This window comes from Microcebus murinus, chromosome 6 (genome assembly GCF_040939455.1).
Source record: "Microcebus murinus isolate Inina chromosome 6, M.murinus_Inina_mat1.0, whole genome shotgun sequence".
In the NCBI taxonomy this organism is placed as follows: domain Eukaryota; kingdom Metazoa; phylum Chordata; class Mammalia; order Primates; family Cheirogaleidae; genus Microcebus; species Microcebus murinus.
This window is the reverse complement of record NC_134109.1, coordinates 2,587,329-2,605,226: the sequence shown is the minus strand read 5'-3', so window position 1 is coordinate 2,605,226 and position 17,898 is coordinate 2,587,329. Positions and strand designations below refer to the sequence as shown.

Below are 17,898 nucleotides of genomic sequence, written 5' to 3'. Positions count from 1 at the left end.
ACTCACTTGCTCATTCATTCACTCATTCATTCACTCACTCACTCATTCATTCACTTACTCATTCACTCACTCATTTATTCATTTACTCATTCACTCACTCGCTCACTCACTGGCTCACTCACTCATTGATTCATTCACTCGCTCGCTCCCTCACTCATTCATTCACTCATTCTGTCACTCACTCGCTCACTCACTCATTCATTCACTTATTCCTTCACTCACTCACTCACTCACTCACTCATTCACTTACAGGCTCGTTCTGAGCTTCCCTGTGAGCTAGGCTTGGCTTAGTGAATGTCTGTCCCCGGGCCCCCAGCTGGGGGACACAGCTGTATAAACTGGCATCTCAGGGTTCCTTTAGCAGCAGGAGGCACGGGCTGCGGGGCTCAGCTTGGTGCATCAGGGCAGGCTGCCTGGAGGAGGTGTCGTCCAAGGATGGGGTGGGCTGTGTGTGTAGGTGACGTTCCTGCTTCTCTGAGTCTTCCCTTTAGAGCTGACCCACCGAGACCTGCACGCTGCACCCTGCCCCGCCTGGCGACGCAGTGGGTGTTCCTGGTCCTGAGCGAGGCGCCTTGTCTTCTCCTGGCCTGGGTGAGGCCCAGTGTGGCCCTGCCCTGCTACCTGCACCCCCACTGCTCAGAAACCCTTGGGGGCAGGCCTGGCCCCCCAGGCCCCCGAGGCCCGTGTGAACAGAGGTGCAGTGGCCAGGTTGGGGTGGACCCGTCAGGCGGGAGTGTGTCCCAGGTTCAGGGGGCCTAAGTTTCGTCAGAGGAGGAAGTGCCGTCCTGGGGCCTGTTAACGCAGCCCTGTGCCCACACCCGCGAGGTGAGCCCGCAGAGCAGGCTGCCTGGGGCCGGGCCGGGCGTGCGGGCGCGGCCTGCTGGCTCCCAGCCCCTCGGGGCCAGCGATGGGCAGAGGGAGGAGGGGCTGTCCTGAGTTGGTCACATCCTGGGCTGGAGACATGGCCAGTGACCTTCCAGACCCTGGGGCTGGCGGATCCTCAGAGGGGGTCAGGCCCAGCCTCTGTCCAGGTGTCCCCAGGCCGGGATGCACCTGCTGTGGTCCAGGTGCGCTGACGTCTGTGCCGCAGGCACTGCCTCCTGAGAAGGCACCGGAGGGGCAGAGACTTCCGTGGCCTCCTCGATGTGGCCTCTGCTGACCACACCGGCCTCCATCTCCTCCAGCCTTCACCAGTTGGTCACAGGTCCTCCCCTGGCCTGTGTCCCCTTCAGGCTGTGTGGGGGTGCAGGATGCCCTGTCCCCACTGCCTTGCGTGGGAGCTGCTGGAGCCCTGAGCCTGCCCAGCCTGGGAAGGGGCCTGGGGCAGGACGTGGCTGCGGGGAGCAAGTGAGGGCCACGGAGCCTGCTGGGGTGGGGGCTGCCTTGGCAGGAGCCATACCCAGGTGTCACTGCCCCCGGTGACACAAGGACATGAGTCCAGGGAGCCTCCTTCTCCTTTATAGGGGTCCCTGGGCTGCACCCTCCTTTCCCAGCCCTGCCCCACCCAGGTAGGCGGTGGAGGGGGGTCCCACCTGCACCTGCAGAGCCCCGCCCTCCCTCCCAGCCCTCCCTGGTGGGTCCCAGCCCTGGGGCAGTGCCAGGCAGGTGGGGAGGGGCTGCCCCGCCCAGCTCTTGCCTACTAGACGCTGACGTTTCCCCAGGTGGGGCTGCAGCTTCTTCCAAGGGGGCCCTGGCGGGAAGCCACGGCGTGGCCCAGGGTGGAGGGGTGGGGCTGGGCAGGAAGAGCCCCGTGGACTACAGCTCTGACAAAATCCAAACGGACAGACATAGCCTGGTGGCCTCCCGGCACGGTGGCTCCTCCACAGGCTGGTCTGTGGCTTTGCCCTGCCTGTCTTGCCGGACTCCTCCCTGTGGACAGATGCAGTCAGGCCCCAGGTGACAGCGCTGGCCTCCGTCCTGCCCCTACTCTGCCGCGTGGTCTCTGGGCGGTGGGGGATGGGTGCGCCAACTTGCAGGCTGTTGCTGGCCCTCGCGTGCGTGACCCGGGCGAGGTACCGGGCAGATGCTGGCGCGGCTGCGTCAGGCCTGCGGGTCTCGGACACACCAGGCTGCAACGCCCCGATGCAGGTGGCATTGCCACCGCCAGCTGTGGCCAAAGGACCCCCTCCCCGAGGCCTCCCCATGCCCAGAGCTGCGTGGGCCCCTCCTGGGCAGCCCTGGGACCCTCCCTCTGCACCCCGCCCTGGCCCTGCCTGGGTGGGCGCGGCGCTGCCACCACTGCTCCATTAAGGACTCCTCCATGCGTCGTAGATTACTTTTATTTTCTGCGATGACACCTCGCTAGGAGGAAAGCCGTCCCCGGGGTCTCTTAAAAGACAGCTCTGATTAAAGACAGAGGAGTTAACCAAAGCGCTGACGGTAGGTCTCGCCGCGGCGGGAGGCGGTGGGCGGCTGGCCCTGGCCCCCAGTGCAGCCCCCTCCGTGCTGGGACACAGTGGACTGGAGAGGCGGGGTGCTTTGGGGGGCAGGTGGCACTGGGGGTGCCGAAGCAGGGGGAGCCGGGAGGCTCGAGGCTGCAGCCTTCCAACCCTCGGCCCTGGCCGAGCCCAGCTCCTGCCCTCCAGCTCGGGAGGAGTCCCTTCACATCTGTGTGGCCTGCTGTCGCCGTGCTCTGGGGCCCACAGCTGGCCTCGGGGGCCTGGGGCGGACGCCGCAGGGAGTGTGGGGAGGCTGGTGGCGGCTCCATGGATGGGCCAGTGGGTGTAGAGACGTCGCCCAGGGAACAAAGGGGGTGGCACAGTGAGCCCACTGGGGTGCGTCCCTGGCAGCATGGTTGTCATGGGCAAGGCCACAGGGTGCAGCGTAGGGGTGAGTGTCTCTGTGTGTCTCTGAGTGTCTCTGTGTGTCTCTGTGTGTGTGCACATCCCATGTGAGTTTGTGTGTCTCTCTGTGTGTGTGTGTGTATATATATATATATGTGTTGGGGTCCCCTGGGAGTCCACACCAGTGGCTACCAAATGCGCCCATCACCCGCTTGAGGGTGTTAGAGCCCTGGTGTCAGCCTCACCCCCAGAGGGCCTTGGGGGGACTGGGGTCTGCTGAGACTGCGGAGTGGGCGGGTGGCAGCCAGAGCCCTTCCTGGCAGGGTGGCCGGGCCCGGGGCCCAGGCAGCGTCTCCAGGACAGATCCAGGGCCTTGGTGCATGCAGAGGGTCGAGGGGGACTGGGTAGTCATGATGGCAGCAGCGCTAATGGAGCTCCTTTTGTATGCGGCACTGTGCCGGGTGCCCTGAGTGCATCGGCTCACCAGGGCCACACAGAAGCCTCCAGTGGTCACGCCATCCTACTTTAAAGCAGGGGAAACCGAGGCACAGAGAGACGGGGTCGACAGGTCCGGGTCACAGCCTGGGCAGTGGCCGGCGCAGCTGTCGCTGTCCTGTGCCGCCGAGGCTGCCGGGTGGCGAGGCGCGGGGGGAGGGGGGAGGGCGACGCCTTCTGCGTGGCACAGCAGCCTCCCGCCCCGTTCTGGCCGTGTCTCCTGGGACGTGTCTCCTGGTGGTGGCTGGTGGGGTTCTGAGGGTGGGACTGCCTGGTGCCTCGTGTGGGATGGTGACAGGGACAGCTGCTGGCTCCAACTGAGTGCCCCGCGCCTCTCCTCCCCAGGGCCGCCCAGAAGCTCAGTCTGGCCTCCAAGCGCAAGAAGACCCACCCGCCGCCGGCTCCGCCCGCCCGAGGCGCCTCCGTCTACCCCACCGACTTCAGCGGGGTCCTGCAGCTGTGGCCGCCCCCGGCACCCCCCTGCCTACTCAGGGCCACCTCCAAGGCCAAGGACAGCTGCGGCAGCGTGGGAAAGGTGGGCTCACCCCGAGTTTGGGGCCCGGGCAGGGGAGGCCAGGGTGTCTGAGGAGCTGCGGGGTGGGGCTGCGGGAGATGGGGTGACTCCCTCTTTCTCCTCCCAGACGGGCCAAGGATGGCTGATGGGGCGCAGATGGGGAGACTGAGGCCCAGGGAGCTGGGGTGAGGAGTAGTGCGTCCACAGGGGTTCCAGGGCCAGGTGCTGGTCTCTGTGGGACACTGCCAGTCCTGGGCCAGGGTCAGGTTGGGACCCTTAGCTCTCCACATCCGGCAGGTCCCGGTCACGGCCAAGGGAAGTGGGATGTGTGATGGGTTGATTTAGGCTGCCTCGCTGCAGCTGGGGAAACTGAGGCCCGGAGGGGACAAGGGCCTTGCCTGGTGAGGGTCAGGCTGGCCAGTCTGGGCTCCTCGGAGAGCTCTGTCCCCCAGTGCTGGGGTTGCTGTCCTGGCTGCACCCCAGAGGCCTGGGGAGGTAGCAACACCTGCCAGCGTGGAGCCCCCATGTCTCCTGTGGGCTCCCCCACCCCAGGGCTTCCTCAGGCCTGCACTAGTGCTGGTTGTGGTGCCCGCACTGGGGGGTCCCTAGGAAGGGCTGACTCCAGGAGTTGGCCTGAGGGCACAGGTGGCCCTGGGTGGCCGGTGGGCAGGGCGCCCGAGGGGTGACCTGGCAGTTCTTGCTGCCTTGTGGCCGTGGCCGTGGCTGTTGGCAGCATGTGGAGCTGTGCATGTATCTGTGGGGTGTGCCCCAGAACTCCCCAGCTCTGGGTCCCCCCACCTTCCGGAACTGGATAAATCTCCTTTGTCCCGGCCCTGCTCGTCTGTGTGGGGGTGCCGGCTGGGCCGCCTCTGCGTCCCCCTGGCGTGCACGTTCTGAGTCGGCGACCCGAAGTCAGCGAGCTCTGTGTCCTGGCGCCGCCGACTGTCACCGCTCTGCCCGGCCCAGGGGTGGGGCCTGCCTGGAGAGGTCCCCTGCGCCTTGGGACCTCCCCGTGCCCAGCACTGCCAGTGGCCCGGGGCACAGAGAGGGTCCCACCCTGTGTCCCGTGCCCTGCGTGGGGCCGTTTCTCCCACGGCCGCCCTGGGGAGCGAGGCGGGGGTGTCAGCCCCGTGTTCCGGCCCAGGAGAGAGGTTGGGCCAGGCGTGGCCGACACGTGCACCCGGCGTCCTCTCCCCTCCGGACAGCCCCGTGGACAGGGCAGGTGGGTCCCGCTGGCCAGGTGGGGTGAGAGTGTGCCGAGACCGGGGAGGGACGGTGAGGTCGGGGCCCCAGGGAAGGCGGGCAAAGTGTGGGCTTCTCGCCGGGCACTGGACTCCCAGCTTTGACCTTGGCCTGGCCACTGAGCCTGTCGTCCCTCTGGGCCCCTCCATCTGCAAGCAGGGGTGAGGGGTGGAGGTTGAGGGGTTCCCGCCCCCCCTCTGCACATCGCAGCACAGAACTGCTACCCCTCCGCCCCACACAAGGACCCCTGGGGGGCGTCTCCCTCTCTCCGTGGCAGAACCGCCCCCACTCCCCTCCCCCGCTGCTCAGCCCTTCCCCAGAGACAAGGAGCCCTTGGCCACCAGCCTTCTGAGCCCCCCACCGGGCCCCTCCCCAGCTCCCTGGGTGTTATTAGCGCTAATGTCACATGGTCAGAAATGCCGCCTGAAAGGCGTTTAATATTGTCGCTGAAAAGAAGTGAGATTACGCTCAATTTCTGACATTAATGTGCTACTTAAGATAATTCATCACATGGTGGTATTAAAAAAGACATCCCTTTCTGGGTGGGTGCCGAGAAGCGCCCCTCCCCCCTCGCCTGCCTGGGCCACCTCTTGGGAGCTAGAAGCCCTTTTTTTTTTTATGCAAAATGTGTTTTTTTCCCCCTACCAAGCAGCTATTCAGCCAGGGCTTTGTAATATCTGAACATTTAGGGAGAGCCTTGACAAGCCGGTCTCCAGCAAAGACCCTGTCATTTCCCGCGGTAATGACAGGGTTCTCTGTCGTACACAATGGCCTGGCGCTGGCACAGGGCAGCCCGGGGCAGGCTGGCGGGCCGTGCCCCGCTGTGCTCAGCCCCCCTCCCCGGGAGGCCGGGCTCTGGGAGTAATCCCGCCACCACCGAGCGGGCGGGTGGCCAAGAGGAGGTGTCAGGGCCAGGCTGAAGGCTTCTCCGGGCCTCCCCGCCCACCGGGAATTCTCTCAAACGTGCTCTCGAAGCGGTGAGGAGTTCACGCTGCAAAAAATTGCCAAAAATTGCCGGGAAGTGCACGTTTTCGTCTGCTTCGCAGCAGCGTTTGGAAGTGAAATAGGTTTGTTCGTGTCGTGTCGTCGGGGAATAAAAGAATCGATTCTCACCTAATGGAGCTGGGCTCTGAGTGGCACAATAGACAGCGTCTCGCGGCTCCTCCCCGGAGAGCGAGCAGGTTTGCATATCAATCTGCGCGCGCCCAAGGGGAGCCGATGGCGCCTAGCGCCGCACTACCCACGGTAAACCAATTTTGCCGGCGTTATGTATCTGTCACTTACAATTAAATCTGTGAAAAATATTGGCTCTGAAATGAGTCTCGGGTAATTTGATTTACGCTGTAGTGGAGAAATCGGAGACTTCATCGCAGGGTGGACCGCGGTGTCCTCGGGGAGCACCCCTGACTCAGGGTGGCTCGCAGGTGTGCAGTCGGAGCCCTGCCCCCGTCCCCCGGTCCCTACGCACACGATGCACCTCTGGGGTGACCGATCTCCACGCGGGTCTGGGGCGTTGGCTGTGTAGCTCCTGCCGAGCGTCTGCATGCCCCGAGGGTGCAGGGCCAGTGGTCCAGGGCCTCCCGAGACTGGCCTGGGCTGGGGTCTGTTTCTGTGCGTTGGAGACACCGTTGACGCTGCCCGAGCCAGAGCTGCCCGTCACCTGCCTCGGGGGCTCAGGCCGGACGCCCAGCCCACCCTCCTGCCGCCGACCCCCGACCCGTGCACCCTGCACTGCCCGGCCTCAGTGGCCGGCCCGCACGGAGGGCTCGCCAGGCCGAGGGCTGCAGAAGTCACGTCGCTCCTGGGGAAGGGTCCTCCTTTTCTTTTGCCTCCGGGTTTGGTGTTCTCATAGGACGTTCTCCCGCTTCTGCTCACCCGAGCCCTGGCGGTTTGCGAGGTGTTGGGTTTGGCTTTCCCAGCGGCCGTGGTCAGAGCGGCAGCCGCCCGACAGTCTCCCCAGGCCTCCAGGGCCTCACCCTGCTGTGGGCACCGTTCCCCCAGCCCACAAGGGCTCCTGGAGGACTTTGGTCTGGGGCCCAAGGGTCTCTGGACGGGAGAAGCTTCGGGGGGCTGGGCAAGGGGTGTCCTGCTCCATCCCGCCCAGGCCTGGGGCGAGCTGCTTTGCAGCACTGAGCGCCGCTCTGCGCACTGAGGGGTCTGCAGCCTGCGGCCCCTGCTCTCTGTGCCCCGGCCTGGGCCCCTGGGCTGTGCACAGGCCACCCCCCGTGGCCTGGGCTCGTCCTCTCCCTGCCCCGCGAACTCCCGCACCCCTGCTGCACGGGCGCCAGTGCCGGGCCTGGTTGGCTCCCCCGACTCACGGCTCCTCTGCCCTGTAATCAGCTCAGGTGTGCCGCCTCCTCCCCCAGGTGAAGGTCGTGCTGCGGGTCTGGCCGGCTCAGGGGGCCCAGCACTCGGCCGAGTCCACGTCCTTCCTGAAGGTGGACCCTCGGAAGAAGCAGGTGACCCTCTACGATCCGGCCGCCGGTCCCCCGGGCAGCGCGGGCCCCCGGCGGGCCGCCACCGCTGCAGTGCCCAGGTTGTTTGCCTTCGATGCCGTCTTCCCCCAGGACTCCGAGCAGGTACGGCGGCAGGCACCCTGGGTGGGCATCCAGCCGGGGGCCTAGGGGCAGAGGCTGGCTCAGGACCAGGGACAGATCTGTGCTGGGCCCTCCGCGTGGGGTGAGGGGGAAGGCGGGGAGCAGGGCCCAGCTGGCCCTGTGCCCACTGAGTCTGCCCTTGGGGGCTCCACCCAGTCCCTGCCGCTGGTGCAGGCCCAGTCGCTAGGGAAACGCCCGGCTTTCCGGAGCCCACCCTGCTTGGAAGCTTTCTGAGCAGTGGTGTGTTCTGCCCTGAGCACAGGGGCACCCAAGGCTCTCTGCGTGTGCCATGTGCAGTGAGACCGTGTGTCGTGATCATCCCAGCCATGTGTGCGTTGGCCGCAGAACGTCTGTGTTGCATGGGGTGTGTGTCTGCATGTGCACACGTGTGTGGCTGGTGCATCCTGTGTTCGCTGTGTATAGTCTGTGTCCTGTTCATGTGTGTTCCGTGCTTCCCCTGTGCACGTGGCAGACGTGTCTGTGGTCCTGCGTGTGCAGAGGAGCCCCCTCGCGGGCTGATGGGCTGTGTGCCACAGGGACAGACAGGGTTCGGGTGCGCAGGCGTGGTGGAGGGCAGGTGGCTGCGGGCCCCGGCCTGGCCCCGCCCGATCGCCTGTGCCCCCCCCGATCGCCTGTGCCCCCCCAGGCGGAAGTCTGCGCGGGGACGGTGGCTGACGTGCTGCAGTCTGTGGTCAGTGGCGCCGACGGCTGCATCTTCTCCTTCGGCCACGTGAGCCTCGGTGAGTGCGCTGTTCTGCCCGGGTGGGTGCCGCCAACGGGCCCCACGCCCGTCTTCGCTGCTGCGGTCGCCGGCTCCGCTTCGGGCGGGGAGGGAGGGTGGCTCCCCAGCTGGGCAGTGGGAGGGCAGTGGGGTCAGGGGTCGTGGAGAGGGAGCGGAAGCCCTGCGGCGCTGGAAGGCAGGGGCCTCGGGATGGGTCGGAAGAGGCCCCCGAGGTCTCAGTGGCCCCAGGTTGGCCCTGAGGACCCGTGTCAGGGCCGGGGAGCTGGCGGGGGCCTGGCCCAGCCTCGAGGGCTTGCGTGCGGCGTGTGGGGGCCGACGTGCCTGCGCTGTCCGCAGGGAAGTCCTACACCATGATTGGGAAGGACAGCTCGCCCCGCAGCCTGGGCGTCATGCCCTGCGCCATCTCCTGGCTCTTCAAGCTGGTCGCGGAGCGCAAGGAGCGGACGGGCGCCCACTTCTCCGTCCGCGTCTCGGCCGTGGAGGTGTGCGGCCGGGACCAGACCCTGCGGGATCTGCTGGCCGAGGTGGCCCCCGGCAGCCTCCAGGACGCCCAGTCTCCAGGAGCGTGCCTGAGGGAGGACCCCGTGTGCGGGGCGCAGGTGCGTCCCGTGGGGGGGGGCACGGGGCGGGGGCTGCGCTCAGCCCGGCCGCTGAAGCTGCCGCTGCCCCTGCCCTTCCTGCAGCTCCTGAACCAGAGCGAGCTGCGGGCGCCCACGGCGGAGAAGGCGGCTTTCTACCTGGACGCGGCGCTGGCGGCCCGCAGCACCAGCCGCGCGGGCTGCGGGGAGGGTGCGCGGCGCAGCTCGCACCTGCTGTTCACGCTGCACGTCTACCAGTACCGCGTGGAGAAGTGCGGCCGGGGGGCAAGTAGGTGCCGAGCCAGCGTGTGTGCACACGGGATGTGCACACCGGCCGAGACCGGGCCCCGGGTCCCTGGCGTCCTCTGTCCCCCTGGGGCGTCCCCTGAAGACTCCTGCTCGGGCGGGGGCCCTGGGCCGCGCCGTCACTCGCCTGCCCTGTGGTTTCAGTGTCTGGAGGCCGAAGCCGCCTGCATCTCATCGACCTGGGCAGCTGTGAGGCGGCGCCTGGCAGGGCTGGGGAGGCTGCCGGGGGGCCCCTGTGTCTGTCCCTGTCGGCCCTGGGCAGCGTCATCTTGGCCCTGGTCAACGGAGCCAAGCACGTGCCCTACCGGTGAGTGTGGCGCCGCGGCAGCTGCAGGGTGGGCGCGGTCGGGGGCCGGGGCAGCGGGCGGAGGGAGGCCAGGCCCCCCGTGTCTGGAGCGCCCACACTCCTGGGGCCTCAGGCTCCCGGGTTCTTGGCTCGTCCCCCGCCTGAGGGGCCTGGCTGGCCGGGGGCTGCCTCGGGCCGGCACGGGGCGGGTGGCAGGTGCTGGAGCCCAGGGTGCAGGGCAGAGTGGAGGCCAGACCAGACCCCGGGTCCCCCTCCCCAGCCTCCCACGCTGAGGCCTGAGCCCCCTCGGCCCCCAGGGACCACAGACTCACCATGCTCCCAGGGTGCAGGACAGAGTGGAGGCCAGACCAGACCCCGGGTCCCCCTCCCCAGCCTCCCACGCTGAGGCCTGAGCCCCCTCGGCCCCCAGGGACCACAGACTCACCATGCTGCTGCGGGAGTCCCTGGCCACCGCCGGCTGCCACGCCACCATGATCGCCCACGTCTCGGACGCGCCGGCCCACCACGCCGAGACGCTCAGCACCGTGCAGCTCGCCGCCCGCATCCACCGCCTGCGCAGGAAGAAGGCCAAGGTGGGTCCGTCTGCCGCCCACCCCCGTCCTAGGCCGGGCACGGTGGGGGAGGGGCGGGTGGGCCTGCCGTGCGTCCCTGGCGGGGGCTGGCCCCTCCCCAGCCTGCCGCCCACACCGGGCCCGGGGCGCTCGGCATTGCTGCGTGGCCGGCTCGCCGGGCTTCCCAGGCACCCCCACGGGGGCGCGGAGGCCCTGGGCCCCGGTACTGGGTCCCCGCTGGGCCGTGCGGTGTGAGCAGGCACCTGGCCTTTCTGAGCTTCCGTCCTTCCCGGGAACGCTGGTTGGCGCCCTTTTCCTCGCAAAGTGGCTGCCGAGAGTCACGTAGGGTCTCGCCTACGACTTTTAGCGCGGTTCCAGCCTCCGGCAGGACTTGCTCGGTGGCCGCTGCCACGGCTCTCGTCACAGGGGCCTCGGCGTGGTGTCGTGGGGGGTCCCGGGAAGAGGGTGCAGGGGCGGCCGGGCTCACCCGGCGTCCTCTGCCGCCCAGTACGCCTCCAGCTCGTCGGGCGGGGAGAGCTCCTGCGAGGAGGGCCGCGCCCGCCGCCCGCCGCACCTGCGGCCCTTCCACCCGCGCGCCGCGGCGCTGGACCCCGACCGCCCGGGCCCTGGGCCGCCCAGGGACCCCGATTACTCGTCCAGCAGCGAGCAGTCCTGCGACACCGTCATCTACGTGGGGCCGGGCGGGGCGGCGCTGTCGGACCGGGAGCTCACGGACGAGGAGGGCCCGCCCGACGTGGTGCCCATCATCCCCGCGCTGAGCCGCCGCTGGCCGTCCGCCGGCCCCCGGGACGCCGACCACTTCCGCTGCAGCACCTTCGCCGAGCTGCAGGAGCGGCTGGAGTGCATCGACGGCAGCGAGGCGCCCCCGGGCACCCTGGGCGGCTGCGGGGACGGGGCCTGGGCCAGCCCTGCCCGAGGGGGCAGGAAGCCCCTGGCACCTGAGGCCGCCGCCCCCAGGAAGGCCACGGGCTCCCCGGTGGCGGCCGGCACCCCTCAAGGCAGCCCCGGCCCGGACACCCACCGGGCTGCCCCTGAGGCCTCCAGGGCCGGTGCCTGGGGTGACCAGAGGGAGGACGGCAGCGCCCGGCCTGGGTTGCCCGCCCCGGACAAGGCCCCGGGGGGAGGAGGCCGGAGGCCGCTGCCCAGCCCAGCCCCTCCACCCCTGCAGCCAGAAGCTCACGGAGCCCCGGAGGAGCCCGGGGGAGGGGACGCGGACGGCGTGGTGCGGACGCCCCCCGTGGGCACGAGTGGGCCCCCCCTGGCGCCGGACGCGGCCTTGCCCGGCCCGGCTGCTCGCGGCCGCCGTCTGGAGCGGGGCCTGCTGACCGCCACCGTGACCCTGCAGCAGCCCGTGGAGCTCAACGGCGAGGACGAGCTGGTGTTCACGGTGGTGGAGGAGCTGTCCCTGGGCGGGCTCGCGGGCGCGGCGCGGCCCCCCAGCCTGGCCAGCCTGGGCAGCAGCTGCTCGCTGCAGGCGCTGGCCTCGGGCTCGCGGCCTGTCAGCATCATCAGCAGCATCAACGACGAGTTCGACGCCTACACCTCGCCCGCCCCCGAGGGCCCCGGCGGCCCCCCGGCCCAGCCCCCACTCGAGCCCGACTCGCCCGAGGGGCCCGACACCCCGGCGCCCCACGGGCCGCTGGAGGGCAGCAGCCGCGGCTTCCCCCTGCAGCAGGACGGGGCCGACATGCCTGGCCGGGCCCGGAGTCCCCACGCTGGGGAGGCGGCCGCGGCAGCCACAGCCCGACTGGGCAGGGAGCCCCAGGCTGCGTCCCCTCGGGGGGCGGCCGCGGCACAGACCATCCACTCCAGCCTCCCCAGGAAGCCCAGGACTACCCCGGCGTCCGGCCGTGCGGGCTGTGTGCACCCGGGCCAGGGCCCGCCTGGCCGAGGCCTGTTCGAGGACCCGTGGCTGCTCCGGGCTGGTGACTGTGACGGGCTCCCCGCGGCCTCTGCCGGCAGAGCCCCCAGCCCCACCCCCGGCTCCCCCCCGCTGCCCGAGGCCCAGGCAACGCCGGCCTGTGCACACAGGGTGGTGGACGGGTGTGAGGTGGTGGCCAGGGCGGCCCGCAGGCCGGAAGCCGTGGCTCGGATCCCGCCGCTGCGCAGGGGCGCCACCACGCTGGGCGTGACCACGCCTGCTGTGTCCTGGGGGGACGCCCCGGCCGAGGTGGCGGCCTGCTCCGGCAGCCTGAAGGCCTCCCCCACCGGCAAGAAGAGCCTGGCCCCCAAGGGGGGCTTCCTCCCGAGGCCCAGTGGGGCGGCTCCCCCTGCCCCGCCCGTGCGGAAGTCCAGCTTGGAGCACAGGAGCGGCGCGGCCCTGGCGCCCACCCAGGCCGTGGGTCTGACTCGCGTCGGGGCTGCCACTGTTTTCCGAGGGGAGGAGGAGGCCCGGCCCGGCGGCCGGACTGACCACTCGGTCCCCAGGGCCACGTCCAGCCTGAGGGCCCGGGCCGGCAAGGTGGAGGCCGGACACCGCCCCGCTGGCCACGGGTCTCTGGAGCGGTACGAGGGCCTGGCCCACGGCGGCAAGGTCAGGGAAGGCCCTGGGCGGCCGCCCCGGGCCGTGCCCAGGTTGGGTGTGCCGCCCGCCAGCCCCACGCCGAGCCCGGCCCCGGCCGCTGCCTGCAGAAGCAGCCTGGCCAGAGCTGTGGGGGCCCCTAGGCCCCCTCCCGGCGGGGCCAAGGGCCGCAGCCCAGTGGCCGGCGGGTCACGGGGGCTGGGTGCTCCGGTGAAGCCTCTGGCCTCGGTGGCGGGCAGGACCCCCGGCGGCCCTGCGGCAGGAGCCAGGGTGTCCCCGAAGGCCGGGCCTGGTGTCGGGGCAAAGCCCGGCCGTGGCACCATCATGGGCACCAAGCAGGCGCTCCGGGCTGCCCACACCCGCGTGAACGAGCTGGCGGCCAGCGGGGCCCCCGGCAGGGGCGGCCCCTCGTGGGGCGCGGCCGACTCGGACAGCGGCAACGACAGCGGCGCCAACGCGGGCGAGGAGCGGCCGCCCCGGGGCCCGGCGCTGCCCTCCCCCTACAGCAAGGTGACGGCGCCGCGGAGGCCCCAGCGCTACAGCAGCGGCCACGGCAGCGACAACAGCAGCGTGCTGAGCGGGGAGCTGCCGCCCGCCATGGGCCGCACGGCCCTGTTCTACCACAGCGGCGGCAGCAGCGGCTACGAGAGCATGATGCGCGACAGCGAGGCCACCGGCAGCGCGTCCTCCGCCCCCGACTCCATGAGCGAGAGCGGGGCCGCCTCCCCAGGCGCCCGCTGCCGCAGCCTCAAGTCTCCTAAGAAGAGGGCCACAGGTGGGTGGAGCGCCAGCCCCGTGGTGCGCACTGTCCCGGCCCCGTGGTGTGCACTGTCCCGGCCCCGTGGTGTGCACTGTCCCGGCCCCGCGGTGTGCAGTGCCATCCCCGCGGTGTGCAGTGCCGTCCCCGCGGTGTGCAGTCCCGGCCCCGCGGTGTGCAGTCCCGTCCCCGCGGTGTGCAGTCCCGTCCCCGCGGTGTGCAGTCCCGGCCCCGCGGTGTGCACAGTCCCGTCCCTGTGGTGTGCAGTCCCAGCCCCGCGGTGCGCACAGTCCCGTCCTCGTGGTGCGCACAGTCCCGGCCCCGCGGTGTGCACAGTCCCGTCCCTGTGGTGTGCAGTCCCGTCCCTGTGGTGTGCAGTCCCAGCCCCGCGGTGCGCACAGTCCCGTCCCCGTGGTGCGCACAGTCCCAGCCCCGCGGTGTGCAGTCCCGTCCCCGCGGTGTGCAGTCCCGGCCCCGCGGTGTGCACAGTTCCGTCCCCGCGGTGTGCAGTCCCGGCCCCGCGGTGTGCAGTCCCGGCCCCGTGGTGTGCACAGTCCCGTCCCCGCGGTATGCAGTCCCGGCCCCGCGGTGTGCACAGTCCCGTCCCCGTGGTGTGCACAGTCCCAGCCCCGCAGTGTGCACAGTCCCAGTCCTGCGGTGTGCACAGCCCTCTACGGTTTGCAGGGCTGGGGGGTGCTTGGCAGGCGGGCACGACCGTCGCAGGGCCCGGGGCACAGGTCTCTGCCCGGGTGCGGCTGCCCAGCGTGGGGCGGCTCAGGCCTCTGCCGTGTGCAGGCATGCCCGGGCAGCCCCATGAGGTCGCCCAGCGGGCAGTGGAGAGGCGGGCCGGGGGAGCCAGGCAGCCTGTGGGTCTGGCCCCGGGGTCGCCCCTCCCCATCCCGGCAGTGCTGTGAGTTAGGGATTGTCCGGGGTCCCTCTCCACGGGGCTGACCTCGGGGCGCTGCTGTGGGGGCTGCTGGTGCCACTGTCCAGGGAGGAGGGCCTGGCACGGCTCTGGGGACCGAGAGTCCTGGGGGACAGGAGAGCAGTGTCCGAGCTGGGGCTGCTGTCCGGCCGGGAGAGGCGTCCCCGTGTCCCTGTGCTCCTCCGGCCTGTTCCACCCGGCGGGCCAGCATGGCCAAGTTCTGGGCTGGGGCCCTGGAGCCCCCAGTCGGGCCCGGCCCGGTTCCTCAGCCTGGCGCCCGGCTCTGTTTCAGGTCTGCAGAGGCGACGGCTGATCCCGGCCCCGCTGCCAGACGCCGCCGCCCTGGGCCGCAAGCCCGGCCTCCCCGGGCAGTGGGTGGACCTGCCGCCGCCCCTGGCCAGCTCCCTCAAGGAGCCCTTCGAGATCAAGGTGTATGAAATCGACGACGTGGAGCGGCTGCAGCGGCCGCGCCTGGCCCCGCGGGAGGACCCGGCCGAGGTCAGGCGCGGGGCGGGCTGGGGGTGTGGACCGAGCCCTGGCGGGAGGCTGGGTGGCCATGTGACGGCTCGCCAGGCCCCTGGGGTGTGGCCAGGCAGTCCCTAACCAACCCCACCTTCTCTCGTCCACAGCCCTTCCAGGACACGAAGGTAGGAGCCAGCCCTGCCCAGCCTGCGGTGTCCCCGTGGGCAGCGGGTGGGTGGCCGGAGGGGTCCTGGGGCCACCGTTGCTGTCCCCTGGTGTTCTGCCTGCTCGGGTCTGGAGCTGTGCTAGGATCCCGCGGGCACCGGCAGGCTGCCTCAGGGGCACCGCGTACCGATACACACAGGGCCCTCCCTGTGGGCGCCCGGAGCCCCACCCCAGCCCACCGTGAGGCCCTGCTGTGTCCTGCCTGGCCGGCAGGTGGAGGGAGTGGGCGCCATGCCGGGGCGCTGTGAGTCCCTGAGGCCAGGTCCCATGCTCCGGCCTGAGCCCCTCCACCGCCCCGCGCAGGGCCCGGTGTGCGTGGGCGCCAGACTGCGGCAGGCGGAGCGCAGGCAGCAGCGGCTGCAGGAGGTGCGGGCCAAGCATGCGCGCCTGTGTGCCGAGCTGGCCGAGACCCAGGGCCGGCTGATGGTGGAGCCCGGCCGCTGGCGGGAGCAGTGTGAGTGTCGCCCCTGGCCCCGGGGGGTTCAGGCCTGTGGGACCCGGCCCGCGCCCCACCCTGGCCCTCCTGACTCCCGAGTGCCCCGGGGCAGCCCTCTGCCCTCTGACCCTGGGGTCGCGCTCACGTGTCCCGTGGGAGGGGCCGGGTGGGTGGAGTCGGCTGGGCCCGGACGCCGTTCCCGCCCGGCCCCGCGCCTGACCCGGTGCCCGCTGTCCTCCCTGCCCAGTCGAGGTGGACCCGGAGCTGGACCCCGAGTCGGCCGAGTACCTGGTGGCCCTGGAGCGAGCCACAGGGGCCCTGGAGCAGTGCGTGAACCTGTGCAAGGCGCACGTCATGATGGTCACCTGCTTCGACATCAGCATCGCGGCCTCCGCGGCTGTCCTGGGGCCGCAGGAGGTGGACGTCTGAGGCCGGCAGCGGGCACGGGAGGGGGCGTGCGGGTGTGAGGGCAGGACGTGGGATGGAGCGCGGATGTGTCGCGGTGGCGGGGGAGGATGGGGCTGCGCGGGACGCCGGACGGACGGACGGACGGACGGAGCCGCGAGAGGAGGCGAGCAGGGCGCAGGGCCGGCCTGGCGGACAGAGCGCGTGTGCGGGAGACCGGAAGACTGTTGCCACCCAGCAGCAACGCAAGTGCCTTTGACCTTGATTTGACTTTTCTCCTTTTTGCATTTGGTGCTACGGACTCGAGACACCAGCAGCCCGTGTGCCCGGCGCGGGCCGGGCCGTGTCTGCCGGTCTCACCTGCCTCGCGGCCGGGCAGCTGAGTGGCAGGACAGCCCTGCGCCACCAGGGCTCTTGGGGCGCAGGGCGACTTTCCTCTGCCGCAGTTTCCTGGGGCGGAGCGCGGGTTGGGGTCTGGGGTCTGTCGGTTCCCGGTGCCGATCCCAGCCAGGGGCCTTGCGGTGGCATGGGGACCTCGGCTCCCTCCCTTCCCTAGGGCCCTGTGCCGAGTCGAGGCAGCTGACATGGGCCGGGCCTCAGGCACACGCTGCCTCTTCCACGGCAGGAATTTTTACCAAAACCACAAGCAAAAAACAAAACCAACCACCACCACCAGCAAAGACGGGGGTGAGGGTTTTCTAAAGGTTCTGTAAGGTTTCCTATTTTTGTATCATTTTGTCTATAAGTGCGGAATTTGCCGTGGGAATTTGCAGACAAATGATCTATGTTTGTATGGTTTTCTACGGAAGCTGCCCCTGGGGTGGGGCTCCCCCAGCTGCAGCAGGCAGGCTCTCCCTGGGGGGGCGCCCTGGGGGGCTGGGCGGGGCTCCTTGGGAGGCGCTTCTCGCCAAATGCAGACGAGGGGTGAGCCTGCCAGTGCTCCTGACGCCCCCACACGACAGGTTCCTGCTTTCTGACTGTCGTGCATTTTTGGGGGCATCCATGTGTTTGTACAAATGTGTAGATAACATCTTGCTACAGCTTTTATTTGTGAATAAAAGATGCATCGATTGTTCACACAGTTGCCGAGTTCACTGGGCTTCTCTGGACCCCTCCTGCCCTCTGGGGGCCTGTGGGAGGGATTCTGGGCACGGCCTTCAGGGAGGGTGTCAAGCAGATCGGGACTCATGCCTACGTTTCCTCCCCGCCCCTGGCCCCTCTTCTTGGCTCTGCCCAGCTCCGGCCCAGGCTGGGGTGGGCAGCCCGCGCGGGGCTGAGCTGGTGGGGACAGCCTTTGCTGGTGGGCTCCCGGCTGCCTTTCCACTGGGTTATGCTATCGGGAAATTGAGGCAGGGGTGGTGGCAGCCCCCACCCCCACTGGGAACCTTGTCGCCGTCTGCGTTTCTGGCGACAGACCGGGTTCAGGACCCCCACCCGGCACGGCCAGTCCCTCCCATGGGGGCAGATGGGGGCTAGTCCCTGGCGGCCTTGGGCCTGGCTGTGTCCTGGCTTCAGTTTGCTAGCCTCTCCCGTGGTCCCACTCCCTAGACCTGTGGTCCCCAACCCTCGGGCTGCAGCCCAATGCTGGTCCGCTGGGGAACAGGCCTGAGCTCCAAATCACCCCACCCCCACCCTTGGCCCATGGAAAAATTGTCTTCCATGACACCGGTCCCTGGTGTCAAAAAGGTGGGGACTGATGACCTAGACCCTTCAGGAGGCCTGCCCGTCGGGTGCTCTGAGTGTGCTGTCCCACCTGACCTGCACACTCCCTCGGGGCCACCTTGTGCCGTGGCTCTGGTGGCCTCCCGCTCTCTGGGGTTCCTGTGGGCCTCACACTTGGCGCCTCCCCAGCTGAGCCAGTCGTCTTCCCCCCAAACCTGTTTCTCTGTCCCTGTGCCAGGCCCCACCTGCCAGGCTGTGGAGGCTGCCTGGGCGTCACCCCCTCGGCAGGCCTCAGGCGGCCCCCCACACTCAGACCTGGGTCCTGGCCCCGAGCCCCCACTGTGCCACAGCCACCTCCCGGCTCCAGCA

At 69.7% G+C, this 17,898-nt stretch overlaps 1 protein-coding gene across 1 annotated transcript in view; it reads left to right on the top strand.

Annotated features, from left to right (window-relative positions):
* KIF26A (kinesin family member 26A) overlaps positions 1-16,186 on the top strand; it is a 38,147-nt gene extending 21,961 nt beyond the window's left edge. Inside the window, exons 5-15 of the mRNA XM_076003645.1 lie at positions 3,624-3,813; positions 7,401-7,613; positions 8,278-8,371; positions 8,710-8,972; positions 9,057-9,240; positions 9,402-9,564; positions 9,974-10,136; positions 10,624-13,432; positions 14,632-14,837; positions 15,330-15,480; positions 15,710-16,186. Of these exons, the coding sequence (XP_075859760.1) occupies positions 3,624-3,813; positions 7,401-7,613; positions 8,278-8,371; positions 8,710-8,972; positions 9,057-9,240; positions 9,402-9,564; positions 9,974-10,136; positions 10,624-13,432; positions 14,632-14,837; positions 15,330-15,480; positions 15,710-15,891 (4,618 nt within the window). The 3' untranslated portion in view covers positions 15,892-16,186. The remainder of the gene's footprint in view (positions 1-3,623; positions 3,814-7,400; positions 7,614-8,277; positions 8,372-8,709; positions 8,973-9,056; positions 9,241-9,401; positions 9,565-9,973; positions 10,137-10,623; positions 13,433-14,631; positions 14,838-15,329; positions 15,481-15,709) is intronic.
* The last annotated feature ends 1,712 nt before the right edge of the window (positions 16,187-17,898 follow it).